Genomic DNA, 15,683 nt, shown 5'->3' with positions numbered 1-15,683 from the left:
GAAAGCTGGATCAGGGAAGAGAGTAGCTCCCAAATATGGGAAAGGTGTATAAATATTGTTGACTGTAAACCTCATCGATTTGATGTGATCTGGGGCCCATATTTAGCTTAGGAGCCTTTGTGACCTCTGCATCCCTGTAGATCTGAGCTCACATTCTGTGGTCATCAGTAGGAACATTCCAAGCTGCCCCAATATCAGGACCCATCTTCTTCAGGTGTAGCATAGAGTATGTTGTCCAGCCTCCTTTGGAGGATGGAACATTTTCTACCATTATTGATCCAAGTTGAGGACAAGGTCCTATGGGGGCATAAGGCCCCCTTTAAGGAAAAGGCGTTTTTGGTTTTTTGTTTTTTATATTAGCTGTCACAAAATATGAGAAATGTAGCCTTCATTTTTAAAATTTGCTAAATTCACTGATGTGTGTAAATTAGGTTAACATTCCCTGTTTGCTTTTTTACAGACTGAAGGAGCTGGACTTGCTACCTGTATAGAACTATGTGTAAAAGCACTTCGCTTAGAATCTACAGAAAATACTGAAGTGAAAGTATCTATTTGCAAGACTATCTCATGCTTGCTGCCTGATGATCTGGAAGTTAAACGTGCCTGTCAATTAAGTGAATTTCTTATAGAGCCTACTGTAGATGCATATTATGCTGTGGAAATGTTGTATAATCAGCCAGACCAGAAATATGATGAAGAAAATCTTCCAATACCAAATTCTCTACGCTGTGAGCTCCTACTTGTTTTGAAAACCCAGTGGCCCTTTGATCCAGAATTCTGGGATTGGAAAACCTTAAAGCGACAGTGTCTTGCATTAATGGGGGAAGAAGCATCCATTGTGTCTTCAATAGATGAACTGAATGACAGTGAAGTTTATGAAAAAGTAGCAGACTACCAGGGAGATATTAAAGAAACTTCTGTAAATGGACTTTCTGGTGGAATTGGTGCTAATTCTGGCTTCCTTAAAGACATGTGTGATGATAAGCAGAAGAAGAAAGAGATGAAACACTTGAAAGAGGGGGGATTTATATCTGCTAGGTTTAGGAATTGGCAAGCCTACATGCAGTATTGTGTGCTATGTGACAAAGAATTTCTTGGTCATAGAATAGTACGGCATGCTCAGAAACATTACAAAGATGGGGTTTACAGTTGCCCTATATGTGCTAAGAACTTTAATTCTAAAGAAACTTTTGTCCCTCATGTCACATTGCATGTTAAACAGTCTAGTAAAGAAAGGTTAGCAGCTATGAAACCATTAAGGAGATTGGGAAGACCTCCTAAGATCACAACTGTCAATGAGAATCAGAAGATTAATGCTGTGACCAAGCAGGAACAGCGACCTATAAAAAAGAATAGTCTCTATTCAACAGACTTCATAGTATTTAATGACAATGATGGTTCCGATGATGAGAATGATGATAAAGACAAGTCTTATGAGCCAGAAGTGATTCCAGTCCAGAAACCAGTACCTGTTAATGAATTTAATTGCCCTGTATCTTTTTGTAAAAAGGGCTTTAAGTACTTTAAAAATTTAATTGCTCACGTGAAGGGGCATAAGGATAATGAAGATGCCAAGCGCTTTCTTGAAATGCAAAGCAAAAAAGTTATTTGCCAGTACTGTAGACGGCATTTTGTAAGTGTTACTCATCTCAATGATCACTTACAGATGCACTGTGGCAGTAAACCATATATCTGTATACAAATGAAATGTAAGGCTGGTTTTAATAGTTATGCAGAACTCTTAACCCACCGAAAGGAACACCAGGTTTTTAGAGCAAAGTGTATGTTTCCTAAATGTGGCAGAATTTTTTCAGAAGCATATTTACTATATGATCATGAAGCACAGCATTATAATACCTACACTTGTAAGTTCACAGGTTGTGGTAAAGTTTATCGATCTCAGAGTGAGCTCGAAAAGCATCTGGATGATCATAGTACTCCTGAAAAGTCGTTACCTCCTGAAGACCATTTTAATTCTTCTGGAGAGTCTGTTCAACCTTCCAAAGTGAATGAAAGCACAGAAGGAAATACTGCAAAAGAGAGCCCTCTGCTTCCTTCAGAGAGTAGCATTGAAAACACCTTGTCAGCAGATAGAAATAACAGTTGGGATAAAAGCAGCACAGAATCACTGGTGACCAAACAAGACCAGATTTCTACTTCTGAATTCAGACAACTTGATGGACCATTGTCAAATGGTTTGGAAAATTCTGTTACTACTCCTCTGCTTCAAGCCAGTGAAGTAGCTGTGTCTATTAAGGTGTCTCTCAATCAAGGGATCGAGGATAACTTTGGAAAGCAAGATAACTCAGCTGTGGAAGGCAATAGTGAATCACTAGTTACAGACTTAAAAGCATCTGTTGAAGGTACTTGTAATGATTTGTGTCATCCAAATTTTCAAGAGAGAAAACAGAGTTGCTTTAATGAAGCCCAGGTGACATCGGATTCTTCAGTGAACTCCGAAACCCTCAAAATAGATGACCTTACCTCACAAAACTTAGAAAGACAAGTGAACAGCCTGATGACCTTTTCTGTGCAAAATCAAACAGGATTTCAAAACAATTTACCAACTCCTAAGGCTGACTGTGGAGATAGTGATAAAGCATCAACCACCCTTTATAATTTACCTCTTAAGACATTAGAAACTATCACATTTGCTTCATCACAACCCAACCTAAGTAGTTCTGTGGGAACTCCATCAGTGCCTCCAAAAGCTCCAGTTCAAAAATTCAGTTGCCAGGTCGAGGGATGTACTCGAACCTATAATTCTTCACAGAGTATTGGGAAACACATGAAGACAGCACACCCTGACCAATATGCCACATTTAAATTGCAGCGCAAAAATAAAAAAGGTCAGAAACCTAACAACTTAAATAAACCAAATAATGGGAAGTTTGTTTATTTTTTGCCATCACAGGTGAGCAGCTCTAATAATGCATTTTTTACACCACAGACCAAAGCCAGTGGGACTTCTACATGTTCAGATCAGTTACAGCATATCTCACCTTCTGTTTTTCCAGCTCATTTAGCCAGTGTGTCAGCTCCACTGCTGCCCACAGTGGAAAGTGTCATTGATCCAAATATACCTTCTCAGGATAAAAGTGAACAAGGTGGTGGTATGTTATGTGCGCAAATGGAAAATTTGACTAGTACTACCTTGCCAGCACAAATGGAAGATCTAACCAAAACAGTCTTGCCTTTGAATATTGACAGTGGCTCAGATCCCTTCCTTTCCTTACCTGCAGAAAACAGTTCAATGTCTCTCTTCCCTTCACCAGCAGATAGTGGGACTAATTCTGGTTTTTCCCAGCTGGGAAATAACACAAATCATTTTCCCTCGCAGATTGAAGGAAACACTAACTCCTCCTTTCTAAAGGGAGGTAACGGTGAAAATACAGTTTTTCCTTCACAGGTGAGTGTTGTAAATGACTTTAATGGCACCAATACCCAACAGTCTGCACCTGAAAAAGTTAAAAAAGAACGTGGACGGGGCCCAAATGGGAAAGAAAGAAAACCCAAGCACAACAAAAGGGCTAAATGGCCTGCAATTATCAGAGATGGGAAATTTATATGTAGCAGGTGTTACAGGGCTTTTACTAATCCCAGGTCTCTAGGTGGACACTTGTCTAAGAGATCCTATTGTAAACCACTGGATAGAGCAGAAATTGCTCAAGAACTTCTACAGAATAATGGACAGCCTTCGCTTCTTGCCAGCATGATTCTCTCCACAAATGCAATAAATTTGCAGCAGCCTCAACAGTCTACCTTCAATCCAGAAACATGTTTTAAAGATCCATCATTCCTGCAACTTCTTGCTGCTGAAAATCGCTCATCAACCTTTTTACCGAATACATTTCCTCGGACTAGTGTGACTAACTTTAATACAAATGTTAGTCAGGAAGGAAGTGAAATTATTAAACAGGCTTTGGAAACTGCTGGCATCCCCAGTACATTTGAGGGTGCTGAAGTACTTCCTCATGTTCCAGTCAGTTGTGTCTCAGATACAGCACAAGTAAATGCAACATTGATACCAAACCCAACTGTGCCACCCCTGTTGCAGACTGTGTGCCCCCCAAACTCCCTGCTGACAAACCAGAATGGGACACAAAACTCCAAACCTTCCTCCATTGAGGAATGTTGTCCCAGTTTGCCTGTTTTCCCTTCAAATGACTTACTACTGAAGACTGTTGAAAATGGCTTATGTTCTACTCCATTTCCAAATCCTAGTGGGCCATCGCAAAACTTTACAAATAATAATGCACGTGTTTCAGTTATAAGTGGACCTCAAAATACAAAGTCCATTCACTTAAACAATAAAAAGGGAAACAGTGCCTCTAAAAGAAGAAAGAAAGTTGTTCCTCCGCTAATTGTGCCTAATACTTCCCAAAACTTGGTAACAAGTGACTTAACAGCAATGGGACTTATAGCAAAGAGTATTGAAATACCAACTACAAACCTTCATCCAAATGTAATTCCAAATTGTGAACCTCAGGGCTTGGTGGGAAATCTAACAGAGAAGTTAAATAATGTTGACAATCAGTTATTTATGACTGATGTAAAAGAAAACTTTAAATCCACTCTTGAGTCCAATGCAGTGTTAGCTCCTTTGACATTAAAGGCTGAGAATGATGATTCTCAAATGATGGCATTGAATACATGCACAACTTCAAGTTCTGATTTGCAAATTTCTGAAGATAATGTTATACAAAACTTTGAAAAGACTCTAGAAATTATTAAAACTGCTATGAATTCTCAAATGCTTGATGTAAAAAATGAATCTCGGGCTGTTGGTGGAACATCACAGAATGCTCAAATAAATTATAACATTCAGCTTCCATCAGTAAATACTGTTCAAAATAACAGATTACCAGATCCACCTCAGTTTTCCTCCTTTATAGGTGCCATGCCAACAAAAAGTAACATTCCTCAGTCTGAAATATTGCATAAGGGGGATCAAGTACAGGAAATCTTAGAAGGCTTACAGAAATTAAAATTAGAAAACAATCTATCCACACCAGTGTCCCATTGTGTACTAATTAATACATCAGTAACACTGACTCCCACTCCTGCTAAATTAATTCCAAATGCTACAGTTGTTCAACCAGTTTCTGAAATGATAAACAACATTCAGTTTAATGACAGAGTTAATAAACCCTTTGTTTGTCAAAACCAAGACTGTAACTATAGTGCTATGACAAAGGATGCACTATTTAAACACTATGGTAAAATTCATCAATACACTCCAGAGATGATTCTTGAAATTAAGAAGAATCAGTTGAAATTTGCTCCATTTAAATGTGTAGTACCTACCTGTACAAAAACATTTACAAGAAATTCTAATCTTCGGGCACACTGTCAGTTGGTACATCATTTTACCACAGAAGAAATGGTAAAGTTAAAAATAAAAAGGCCTTATGGAAGGAAATCTCAGAATGAAAACTCACCAGCCCCACAAGTAACACAAGTAAAAAGACAGCTAGATACAACAGAAGAAAATAAAAGAGAATTCCAGTCTCCTTTAGAACTAGGAACAGTGAAAGAAAATGCACTCAGTGATGTATCTGTGATACCAGAAAAAGAACTTGCAGAAAAAAAAAGTCCTGAAAATACAGAAAACTCTTCACAAGTGATCACAGTTACTTCATCAGAACAGTGTGATACAACCTCTCTCACAAGCACACAAACCAAAGGACGGAAAGTTAGGAGGAATAGGAAAGAAAAGGAAGAGAAAAAACGCAAGAAGCCAGTTTCCCAATCCCTTGAATTTCCAGCAAAATACAGTCCCTACAGACCTTATCGATGTGTTCACCAAGGTTGCTTTGCTGCCTTTACAATACAGCAAAACTTAATTCTGCATTACCAAGCTGTTCACAAATCAGATTTGCCTGCTTTTTCTGCAGAGGTTGAAGAGGAAAGTGAAACTGGTAAAGACAGTGAAGAAATTGAAACTAAACATACTGTGAAAGAATTTCGATGTCAGGTGAGTGACTGTTCTCGGATTTTTCAAGCAATTACTGGCCTAATACAACACTACATGAAACTTCATGAAATGACTCCTGAGGAAATTGAAAGTATGACTGCTTCTGTGAATGTAGGGAAATTTTCATGTGACCAGTTAGAGTGTAAATCTTCATTTACTACATATTTGAACTATGTTGTTCATCTTGAGGTGGACCATGGAATTGGGATAAAGGGAAGTAAAAGTGAAGAAGATGGTGTGTACAAATGTGACTGTGAAGGTTGTGACCGTATATACGCAACTCGATCTAATCTTCTTCGACATATTTTTAACAAGCATAATGACAAACATAAAGCTCATTTGATTCGACCAAGAAGATTAACACCTGGTCAGGAAAATATGTCAAGCAAAGCAAACCAAGAAAAGACAAAATCTAAGTATCGGGGGACAAAACACAGCAGATCTGGAAAGGAAGGAATCAAGTTGCCTAAGACTAAACGAAAGAAAAGAACTAATTTAGAGAACAAGAATGCAAAGATTGTGCATATTGAAGAAAATAAACCTTACTCTTTGAAACGTGGAAAGCATGTATATTCTATAAAGGCTAGAAATGATGCCTTATCTGAGTGTACTAGCAGATTTGTAACCCAGTATCCATGTATGATAAAGGGGTGTACATCAGTTGTTACAAGTGAAAGTAACATAATTAGGCATTATAAATGCCATAAATTGTCTAAGGCATTTACATCACAGCATCGCAGTCTTCTTGTTGTCTCCAAACAGTGTTGTGACTCACAAGTAAAGGAAACTTGTGAGCAAGAAGTTGGTAAGAGTGATATGAAGGATCCTGACACATGTGTACTAGAGGGCACTGATAGCACAACATTAGCTTCAGGTCCACAGAAGGAAGTTGAAAAACATGAAAAAGATGAAATGGATGAACTGACAGAGTTATTTATTACAAAATTAATAAATGAAGACAACACAAATGTGGAGACTCAAGCTCCCACCTCTTCAAATATAGACACTGATTTTCAGGAAAATAATCCCAGCCAGCCAGAAAAACAAAAAGCAAGTAATTTGAAGAGGGTCAATAAAGAAAAAAGTGTTTCCCAAAATAAAAAGCGAAAAATTGAAAAAACTGGACCAGCACCAGCAGTTGAGGTAAGCAGCATGCATAAAGAAGAAGAAACTGCTATTGGAATTCAAACCACTGACGACCACCCTGCATCTTTTGACTGGAGCTCTTTTAAGCCAATGGGATTTGAAGCTTCATTTCTGAAGTTTCTTGAGGAGTCTGCAGTAAAGCAGAAGAAAAATACTGACAAAGACCACCCAAATACTGGAAATAAAAAAGGATCCCATTCAAACTCAAGAAAAAGTGCTGACAAGACTGCTGTAACTAGTGGAAATCATGTATGTCCTTGTAAAGAAAGTGAAACTTTTGTACAATTTGCCAATCCATCACAGCTTCAGTGCAGTGATAATGTAAAAATTGTTTTAGACAAAACTCTTAAAGATTGCACTGAGCTTGTCTTAAAGCAACTTCAGGAAATGAAACCTACCGTCAGTCTGAAAAAACTTGAAGTACATTCAAATGACCTAGATGTATCGGTTATGAAAGAAATCAGTCTGGGTAAAGCCACAGGGAGAGGGCAGTACTGATAATTAAGTACTATAAATGCATCATCTATAGTTTTATTTTAAATAGGAAGCCATCAAGCATGTTAGAATTGTGAAATGTATTCATTTTTTTGTTATGAATTAATATGACCAAAAAAGAAAAAAAAAACCATGACATTTGTCATGTAAAACTTTTTTTTTTTTTATCCCTATGGGACTTGAAGAGAATCAGTACTTCACTTACTGTAAATAATTGACCTAAACCTCAGATTTCTATCAATCATTTGTCCTTCCCATGAGCTAAACTGAATTATCTGTTGATTATGTTTCACTAGGTCACTGCTCATATATAACAGTACTTTTTGTTTATAGATAACATTTTTGTATATATTTATTACTGTATATCATTTGCTGCTGCCAGCAGTCTGTAAGTCTAAACTATTAAATTACACATTTATATTTGGAATTTTAATTTTTAAGTGATCAAGTTTTTAAAATGGTTCTTTTATTGTTTTTAATTAAGAAATTTTGAACTAAAATAGAAACTCTGCCATAGTTCACTGATTTTTTTTTAATTATTATTATTTTTTTTTACATAAAGCATTTATAGGATGATCTCAATTTTCACAAAATAGGCACATTATGTCAACATTTTGTCTGCTTTGTAAATTTACCATCCAGGATTTTGGGGGTGGTATTCATGTAAAATTAAAGCAGATACTTTAGCAGTTTCCTATAGCTACCATTTCTTTCCAATGCTTCTAATTGGATATAGTTACTATAATTCCATAAAATACAATGGAAATGTGAATAAAGAATTTACTACATTGAAGATTTTAAGCATTTGGTATTTAAAAAAAAATCCTTTGTGAATGTGATAGAAACTAGTAGTGTGGAGCAGTGTAAATATTTGAGGTGGTGATTTGTGAAGTAGCCCAGTATTGCCTTAAATAAAATCACATTTCATTTCTTGTTTTATACATGTGATCTTATAAAAGATTTTTTTTTTTTTTGGTCCATTTTCTGAGATTTATAGATTGGTGTATAGCTTTAAACTGTATAAACTTTTGTGGAAAGATTTTTAAAAACATTTTTATAAATCCTAAAATTGGTATCATCAAAGTGAGCCCATCTTGTGTTTATAAAATGCAAGAGTACTTAACATTTATAATTACATAGATGAAACACTTTCTATAAGGAAGTTGGATGTTTTAATTTTACTGTTTATAGATGTTAGATTGTACAGATTTGTCTGTATTTTCCCACCATATCTAATGATACTTTTTCATTAGATTGGTCTTCCAGAGCAGTATTAGTTGTTATAACTGATTATTTTGATTATTCAATATATAGTTAGCTCTTATAGTTTAGCTTTCTTCACCATATTTATACTGTGGATTCACCGTCAGAGATAGAGGTTATTGCAGGAGAATTTATGACCTTCAACTTAAATCAGTACTGGAAACAAAAGATAACATACTTTAACTATTTTCTTTTGTTTCTGTTTGTCCTAAGTAGCAGCATTGATTTATTTTTTATTTTTTCTTTGTTATGAAGCATTTGCATTCACAATAATATTAGCCTGAAATATTGACTACATTGTGATGATATGAAAATATGTATATTCTCTGTGAAACATCGGATTTGCAGGAAAAACGAAGCACTTAACAGTAACTGAAATTGCTGGTACTCTGAATAAATAAGCATGGCTAAGGAGTGAATTATTTTCTTTTGGAAAATTTTTTTTTTTAAGTTTTATTATGAAAGTATTATAGTTTTTTTTTTTAGGTCCTAATGGGTTATATTGACTAGTTGGTTACACCTCCTCAAGGTTTAATACCAATATGCACAAAACTTGACACATTAAAATCCCTTTTGGTAAGCCCACTGTTATTTATTAAAATAAAAAATTGTTTTTATGGGTGATTAATACATGTTTTTTCCTAAATTAACGATAACTTTGAATAACTTTAATATTAAATTTTGTTAACAACTGAATGTTTCTGTACAGTTTTCTTAGAAATTGACTCAGCTTTTAAAGGTAGGAGTTTGTCAAAACTGCTATTTAGTACAGTAGCTAGTAGGTGCTTCCTGATGAATGTCATAATGAGTTACTGCTAAGTGAAAATGCCATTGTACTAGAGCTTTTGCTCATTGGCTTAAGAAGCATTTTTGTGCTTGTACATAGAGATTTGGTGGGTGAGATTGCCAACATCAAGTTAAATTTTTTAATATCCAGGTACTGTATACTAAAAGTAACGATGGAAGAGTTTTTTTTTTTTTTTAGTGTGGAATGAAATAATCTTAAGATATAAAATAATGACTCTGTAATACAGCATGTTAGTAGAGTGACATGGAACATAATGCCCAAGTATAAAAAAAAAAAGTATATATTTTATCATGGTATCCTCAGTCTGTTGCCTTGATATATTTTCTTAACATTCTAAATGTCAATATGTCATTTTTTTAAAAATGGACTTTTTTCTCTACTAAGCCTAAAGAATTAGAATCTTAGAGACCAGAACATATTCAAACTATGCATTTAAATGAATTTAAGTTTGGAAAACGGAGCAGTATTAAAATAACAAATTAAATTAATCTTAAAGGACTAACCAAAGATTTTTAACAAGGCAAATGCTGAATATCAAGTTAGCAGACACAGTTCCTATACATATGTGGGTAGAAGGGAATAAATACTACAGCTGGAGACGTCACAGCATGAGGTCTTGAGAGTATAGATGAGTCTTGAAAGATAATTTTTACTTTTCAATTGGTCAGAAGGGAAAGGGATTCTAAGCTTGATGTATTAAGCAGTGCAGTGCATTTGGTTTGTGTGTAACTAGAAATACTTGGGCATTATGTTCCATGTTGCTTTACCAACATGCTGTATTACAGAGTCATTACTTTATATCTTAAGATTATTTCATTCCACACTTAAAAAAAAACGCACTCTTCCATCGTTACTTTACTATAGAGCTAAGAACTTTGAGAATCATAGGTGACTTCACATATTTAAGACAAAGAATACTGGGCAAGCTTAAAGGTGGGGTGGGAGGTATTAAGATGTGATACGACTAACTATAGGTAGGTAGTTGAATGTATTAAGGCTGGAACTTTGAAAAAATCTGGGTCTCAGAAGCAACTAGAAAGGATAAGGAGAAAATGCTGTCAAGAAGCAAGAAGAGTATTTTAAAAGAAAGCTAACAAGGTAAGAACAAGTTTCTAGAGAGCTGCAGGGAAACACCAAGTGGCAGTAAAAAAGAAGAATAAATAGTGTGTTTGAATAGGTTAATTCAGATTAGCTATTAAAGAGGTTATCCTTTCTAGTTGCTCCATCTATCCCTTCCCTCAGTCCTCTTCCAGTACCTAACTTTTGGGGACTCTCCCACCACCACTGCCACCAGTGTGTACACAAACACAATTCTATTTAGTATTTTGGTATACTTCTGAGACCCAGATTTTTTCTTCTGGCGTTTGCCCTTCTTCCGTAGCCAGTCAACAGCGTCAGGTTGAGCCTGATGTAAAGTTTCGAGACCTCCTTTGAATCTGGAGAGGTGGCAGTCGTTGACTATGTGGGTCATAGTCTGGAGCCGCAGGGGCAGTTCGGGTCGTCTCTGGCCCCCCAGCGATGGAACATAGCGGCGCACCGGCCATGGCCTGTTCGATAGCGATTGAGGAGGGCCCAATCATAATGTGCTAGGTCAAAGCCGGGTTGACACTTGCAGGGGTCTGTGATGAGGTGTTTGTTCTTTACCTCAGCTGACTGCCAACTCTGTTTCCAAGAGTCTGGAACAGAGAAGTTCAGTGTAGGTGTAGGGGACCAGATTGGATGATGAGACGTCAAGCGTTGGACAGGGTGGGCGAAGATATCCACGTATATTGGCAGGTCCGGTCGAGCGTAGACATGGGAAATGAACTTAGATGATGCCGCATCCCGACGAATATCTGGCGGGGCGATGTTGCTAAGAACTGGCAGCCATGGAACCGGGGTGGAACGGATGGTTCCAGAAATTATCCTCATGGAGGAATATAATTTGGAATCGACCAAGTGGACATGGGGGCTACGGAACCATACTGGGGCACAGTATTCTGCAGTGGAATAGCATAATGCCAGAGATGATGATCGTAGTGTGGAAGCGCTCGCGCCCCATGAGGAGCTGGCCAGTCTTGCAATGATGTTATTCCTCGCGCCCACCTTTGCTGCAGTTTTTATGAGATGTTCGTGAAATGACAGAGTGCAATCGAGAGTAACGCCAAGATAGACTGGCTGGGCTTCATGCCGGATTCTCGAATCGCCAAGCTGCACATTAAGCTCACGCGAGGCCGAGGCATGGTGTAGATGGAAAACAGATGATACCGTTTTTGCAGTGCTAGGGATTAGTCGCCATTTTTTTACAGTAATCAGATATCAGAGACATGTCTTTCGTGAGTGTTTCCTCGAGGATGTCGAACTTGGATGTTTTCAATGTTCCAGCCTTAATACATTCAACTACCTACCTCATAGTTAGTCTTATCACATCTTAATACCTCCCACCCCACCTTTAAACTTGCCCAATATTCTTTCTCTTAAATAACGTGAATTCACCTATGATTCTCAAAGTTCTTAGCTCAATAGTAACCAAGTCCATTCCATTCCCCTGTTATCCCAAGTATGGGTAGTTATTGCTACCTCTTAAGCTGGAAAGAGCTCTTCCTTTTTTTTTTTTTTTAAAAAAGGTTTTTTAAATATTTATTCCCTTTTGTTGCCCTTTTTATTATTATTGTAGTTATTGTTATTGATGTCGTCGTTGTTGGATAGGACAGAGGGAAATGGAGAGAGGAGGGGAAGGCAGAGAAGGGGAAAGATTTTAAGATGAGTCGACTATTTGTGGATTCTAGGGTGAAGTGGAATAGGAGATTGAAATTTGATTCCAAGAGCATAGCATTACAAAATAAAATGCATAGTTTTACTGACAGAACGTTGAATTTTTGTGAAAAAAAAAAACAGCAAAGTTAACAACAATAAGCTTTAGAAAATATTTTATTGTGGGCATTTCAAGTAAAGAATGAGGATCTAAGTTGTACAGATCAGTATTCAAACGTAGTTGAGTTAGAGCATAATCTGTTCATGATTGTGTAATTTCATTGTTTTCTTCAAAATGGAAGAGGCATGAGTGGTTAGGGTGGGAAACAAAATCAAGAGTACAGAAAAGAACTAGAGGTAATTGCTGTCAACAGAAGGTCTAGTGGGAATAGGTCAACAATTAGGCATGACAGACTGGGATATCAATTTAAGGCCTTTGGAGGAATGCACCTTATAGTGTCTGGAAATGGCTATAGAAATAGACTGTATTGTAGTGTAAATGTGTAGGTTATTTGGAGTCAGGAGAAATTTAAAGAATTTTAGTTGTAATTATTGGTTGGGTTGTACTGTTAGTTGATGCCCTTAGTAGGAACTGGTGTATGAAGAAAGGCAAATGCCAAAGTACAATACTAGGGGGTTTGGCAAGGAGAGTGCTTCCATGTTCCAAGATACATGGAAGTTTGGGAAAATTGCTTTGGAATATGTTCTTTTTTTATTTTCCCTTTTTTTTCCTTATTGTTTTACCATTATGGTTGTTGTTGTTATTGATGTCATTGTTGGATAGGACAGAGAAATCAAGAGAGGAGGGGAAGACGGGGAGAGAAAGATACCTGCAGACCTGCTTCACTGCTTGTGAGGTGACCCCCTTGGAGGTGGGGATGGAATATCTTCTTAACCCAAAATAGTTTGGGAAATACAGGATTGTTTAGCAAAAAGTCACAGAGTATAAATTTGTGAAGCAGGAAAGTACAATCCTAGAGGAAATTGTTTTAATGAGCATAATGGCAGATTGAAGGACTTTAAGTAGAGTAAATCCAGGAGAGGCAGTGAATTAGTAAAAATGGACAGATTTATAGTAGGAAAGCATGTTTAGGCGAAGTGGAAAAATAAACAGTACTAATGTTAATACAAAGACTACAGCCGTATAAGAATCTACTATACTTTTTCCCAGACCTGGGTCCCAAGTATCTGATCTAGTAATGATAACATTTTGTACCACTAGTATGTGCTAGGGACTGCTAAGAGCTTATATTTTCATTTGTTACTACACTGACATAATTTAGATGCTTTTATCTCCATTTTAAGAGGAGGAAATAGCAAAGGCTGGGTAGATAACATAATGGTTATGCAAAGAGTTTCATGCCTGAGGCTTGTAAGTCCCAGGTTCAATCTCCCTCACCTATATAAACTAGAGAGTTAATTGATGTTCTTGTAAAAAAAAAAAAAAAAAGCTTTGCCAAAGGATCACACAACTAAGATATACCTGAGAGTTGAAAGTCAGAAGTTCAGAATATTTACATAATGTGATCTGGAGATCATAAGCATCCAGTATGCTTAGCTGAAATGCTTTAAGAGTTGTCCTGAGAGAGTCAGGCGGTAGTGCAGAGGGTTAAGTGCACGTGGTGGAAAGCGCAAGGACCAGGTTAAGGATCCTGGTTCAAGCCGCTGGCTCCCCACCTGCAGGGGAGTCGCTTCACAGGCGGTCAAGCAGGTCTGCAGGTGTCTGTCTTTCTCTCCCCCTCTCTGTCTTCCCCTCCTCTCTCCATTTCTCTCTGTCCTATCCAACGACAACAATAATAACTACAACAAGGGCAACCAAAGGGAATAAATAAATTTTTTTAAAAAGTCCTGGTTGCTGAAGAAAATTAATAGAAATTAATAGAAAAAATTAATAGAAATTAATAAAATTATATAGAAGTTAATAGAAAACAGTACTAGCAGTTGATTTATAAATATTTTTTAGAGGTCCATATATATGTGTTTGTGTGTGTGTGTGTGTGTGTGTGTTTTCTATTTAATACTGATTCCAAAGGAAGGAAATTACCTTTTGGAGTGCAAAGTAGAATCACAAAAGAGGTAGTTTTACTGGTGAAGGTAAGGAATAAAAAAAATGGGATTGCTACTTGTGGTCTTTGCAGCCTTAAGCCAAAGAAACTAAGGGACAGAAATGAGAAAAATTGTGGAGGTTTTCAATACATTTGACCAGCACTCTGCTATTCGGTGTATATTGGTAGTGCTGTAATGTGTTGCCAGAGATTTTATTTGCTGCTATGCTAGTTTTCAGATTCATGGTGATCCTCAAAGTAGTTGAGGAGCATGGCAAAAAGAATGCCCAAATAGAAGAGAAAGAGAAAGAAGGGAGGGAAAAGCAAGAAAAGGAAAGATGATGAGAATTCCTTGGGGCAGTTTACAAAACTTTGGTGGTGGGTACAGTGTGGAACTATAACCGATAACGGATGGAAAACTATAGATAAGGAAAAAATAAAAAACCCCCCTTAAAAGACTGGAGACATGGAACAGAGAACATCATAGTGATGATAGTTCTCATGTGTCAGGTTCCCTCTATTATATAGCATTGGAGTGTTCAAAGGTAACTGGGCTTTTGAGAACAACAGGATTGGTTTCATAGAAGTAGAGCACACCAAGAAATTGTTGGAAACACATTTTAAGTCTTCCCCACAAGAGGTATGTCCCCTTTTTGGCAACCCAAAGTAGCCCCTTCTGTATGGATATTAACAATCACCTGGATACTTAAGAATAGGAAGATAGAGTATGCAATGAATCTAATATTTTCATTTGATGCAATCCAAATGCTTAGAGAACAAAGTTATTTTAACAAGTCTTGTTCACAGTCTTCAACCCAGGAAAGCCATTTAGTTAACTGATAAATTTATTGCATTTACTTATTTGAACTTTTTTTTTTTTTTTCACAAGATGTTCCCACAAGGCTGAATGCTACCAATGTAGCAGAGAACAAACCTAGTGGGCATTTTGTAAGGTCATGTCCACAGCAAATGAGAAACCGCATTCTAAAAGCCTTGGTAATGACCTATTATTTGAACTTTTTAACCATGAGTATTTATCAAACCTAGTTATGGTTATTTAAAATGTCTGCTGTACTACTAAAATTTTTTCTCTTAAAGTCAATATGCCATGAGTGGAAAACTTATAATCCCATTGTAGTTGGGTGTTACTCTTCTTTTAAAATGATTGCTTATTATTGGATAGAGACTTAGAAAAATTTAGAGGGAAAGAGACACA

The 15,683-nt window shown here is 36.8% G+C and overlaps 1 protein-coding gene and 1 non-coding gene across 2 annotated transcripts in view; one reads left to right on the top strand and one right to left on the bottom strand.

Moving 5' to 3' along the window:
* ZNF292 (zinc finger protein 292) overlaps nt 1–9,300 on the top strand; it is a 75,019-nt gene extending 65,719 nt beyond the window's left edge. The window contains exon 8 of the mRNA XM_007528714.3: nt 461–9,300. Coding sequence (XP_007528776.2) covers nt 461–7,621 — 7,161 coding nt within the window. The 3' untranslated portion in view covers nt 7,622–9,300. The remainder of the gene's footprint in view (nt 1–460) is intronic.
* A 6,054-nt stretch (nt 9,301–15,354) lies between these two features.
* On the bottom strand, nt 15,355–15,473 carry LOC132532575 (small nucleolar RNA SNORA32). Its single transcript, XR_009544513.1, has one exon. It is a non-coding gene; the product is annotated as a small nucleolar RNA SNORA32 (small nucleolar RNA).
* Between the last annotated feature and the right edge of the window lie 210 nt (nt 15,474–15,683).

Source organism: Erinaceus europaeus, chromosome 13 (assembly GCF_950295315.1).
Source record: "Erinaceus europaeus chromosome 13, mEriEur2.1, whole genome shotgun sequence".
NCBI classification, from domain to species: Eukaryota; Metazoa; Chordata; class Mammalia; order Eulipotyphla; family Erinaceidae; genus Erinaceus; species Erinaceus europaeus.
Note: the sequence above shows the minus strand (reverse complement) of the source record. Positions and strands in the feature narration are given on the sequence as shown.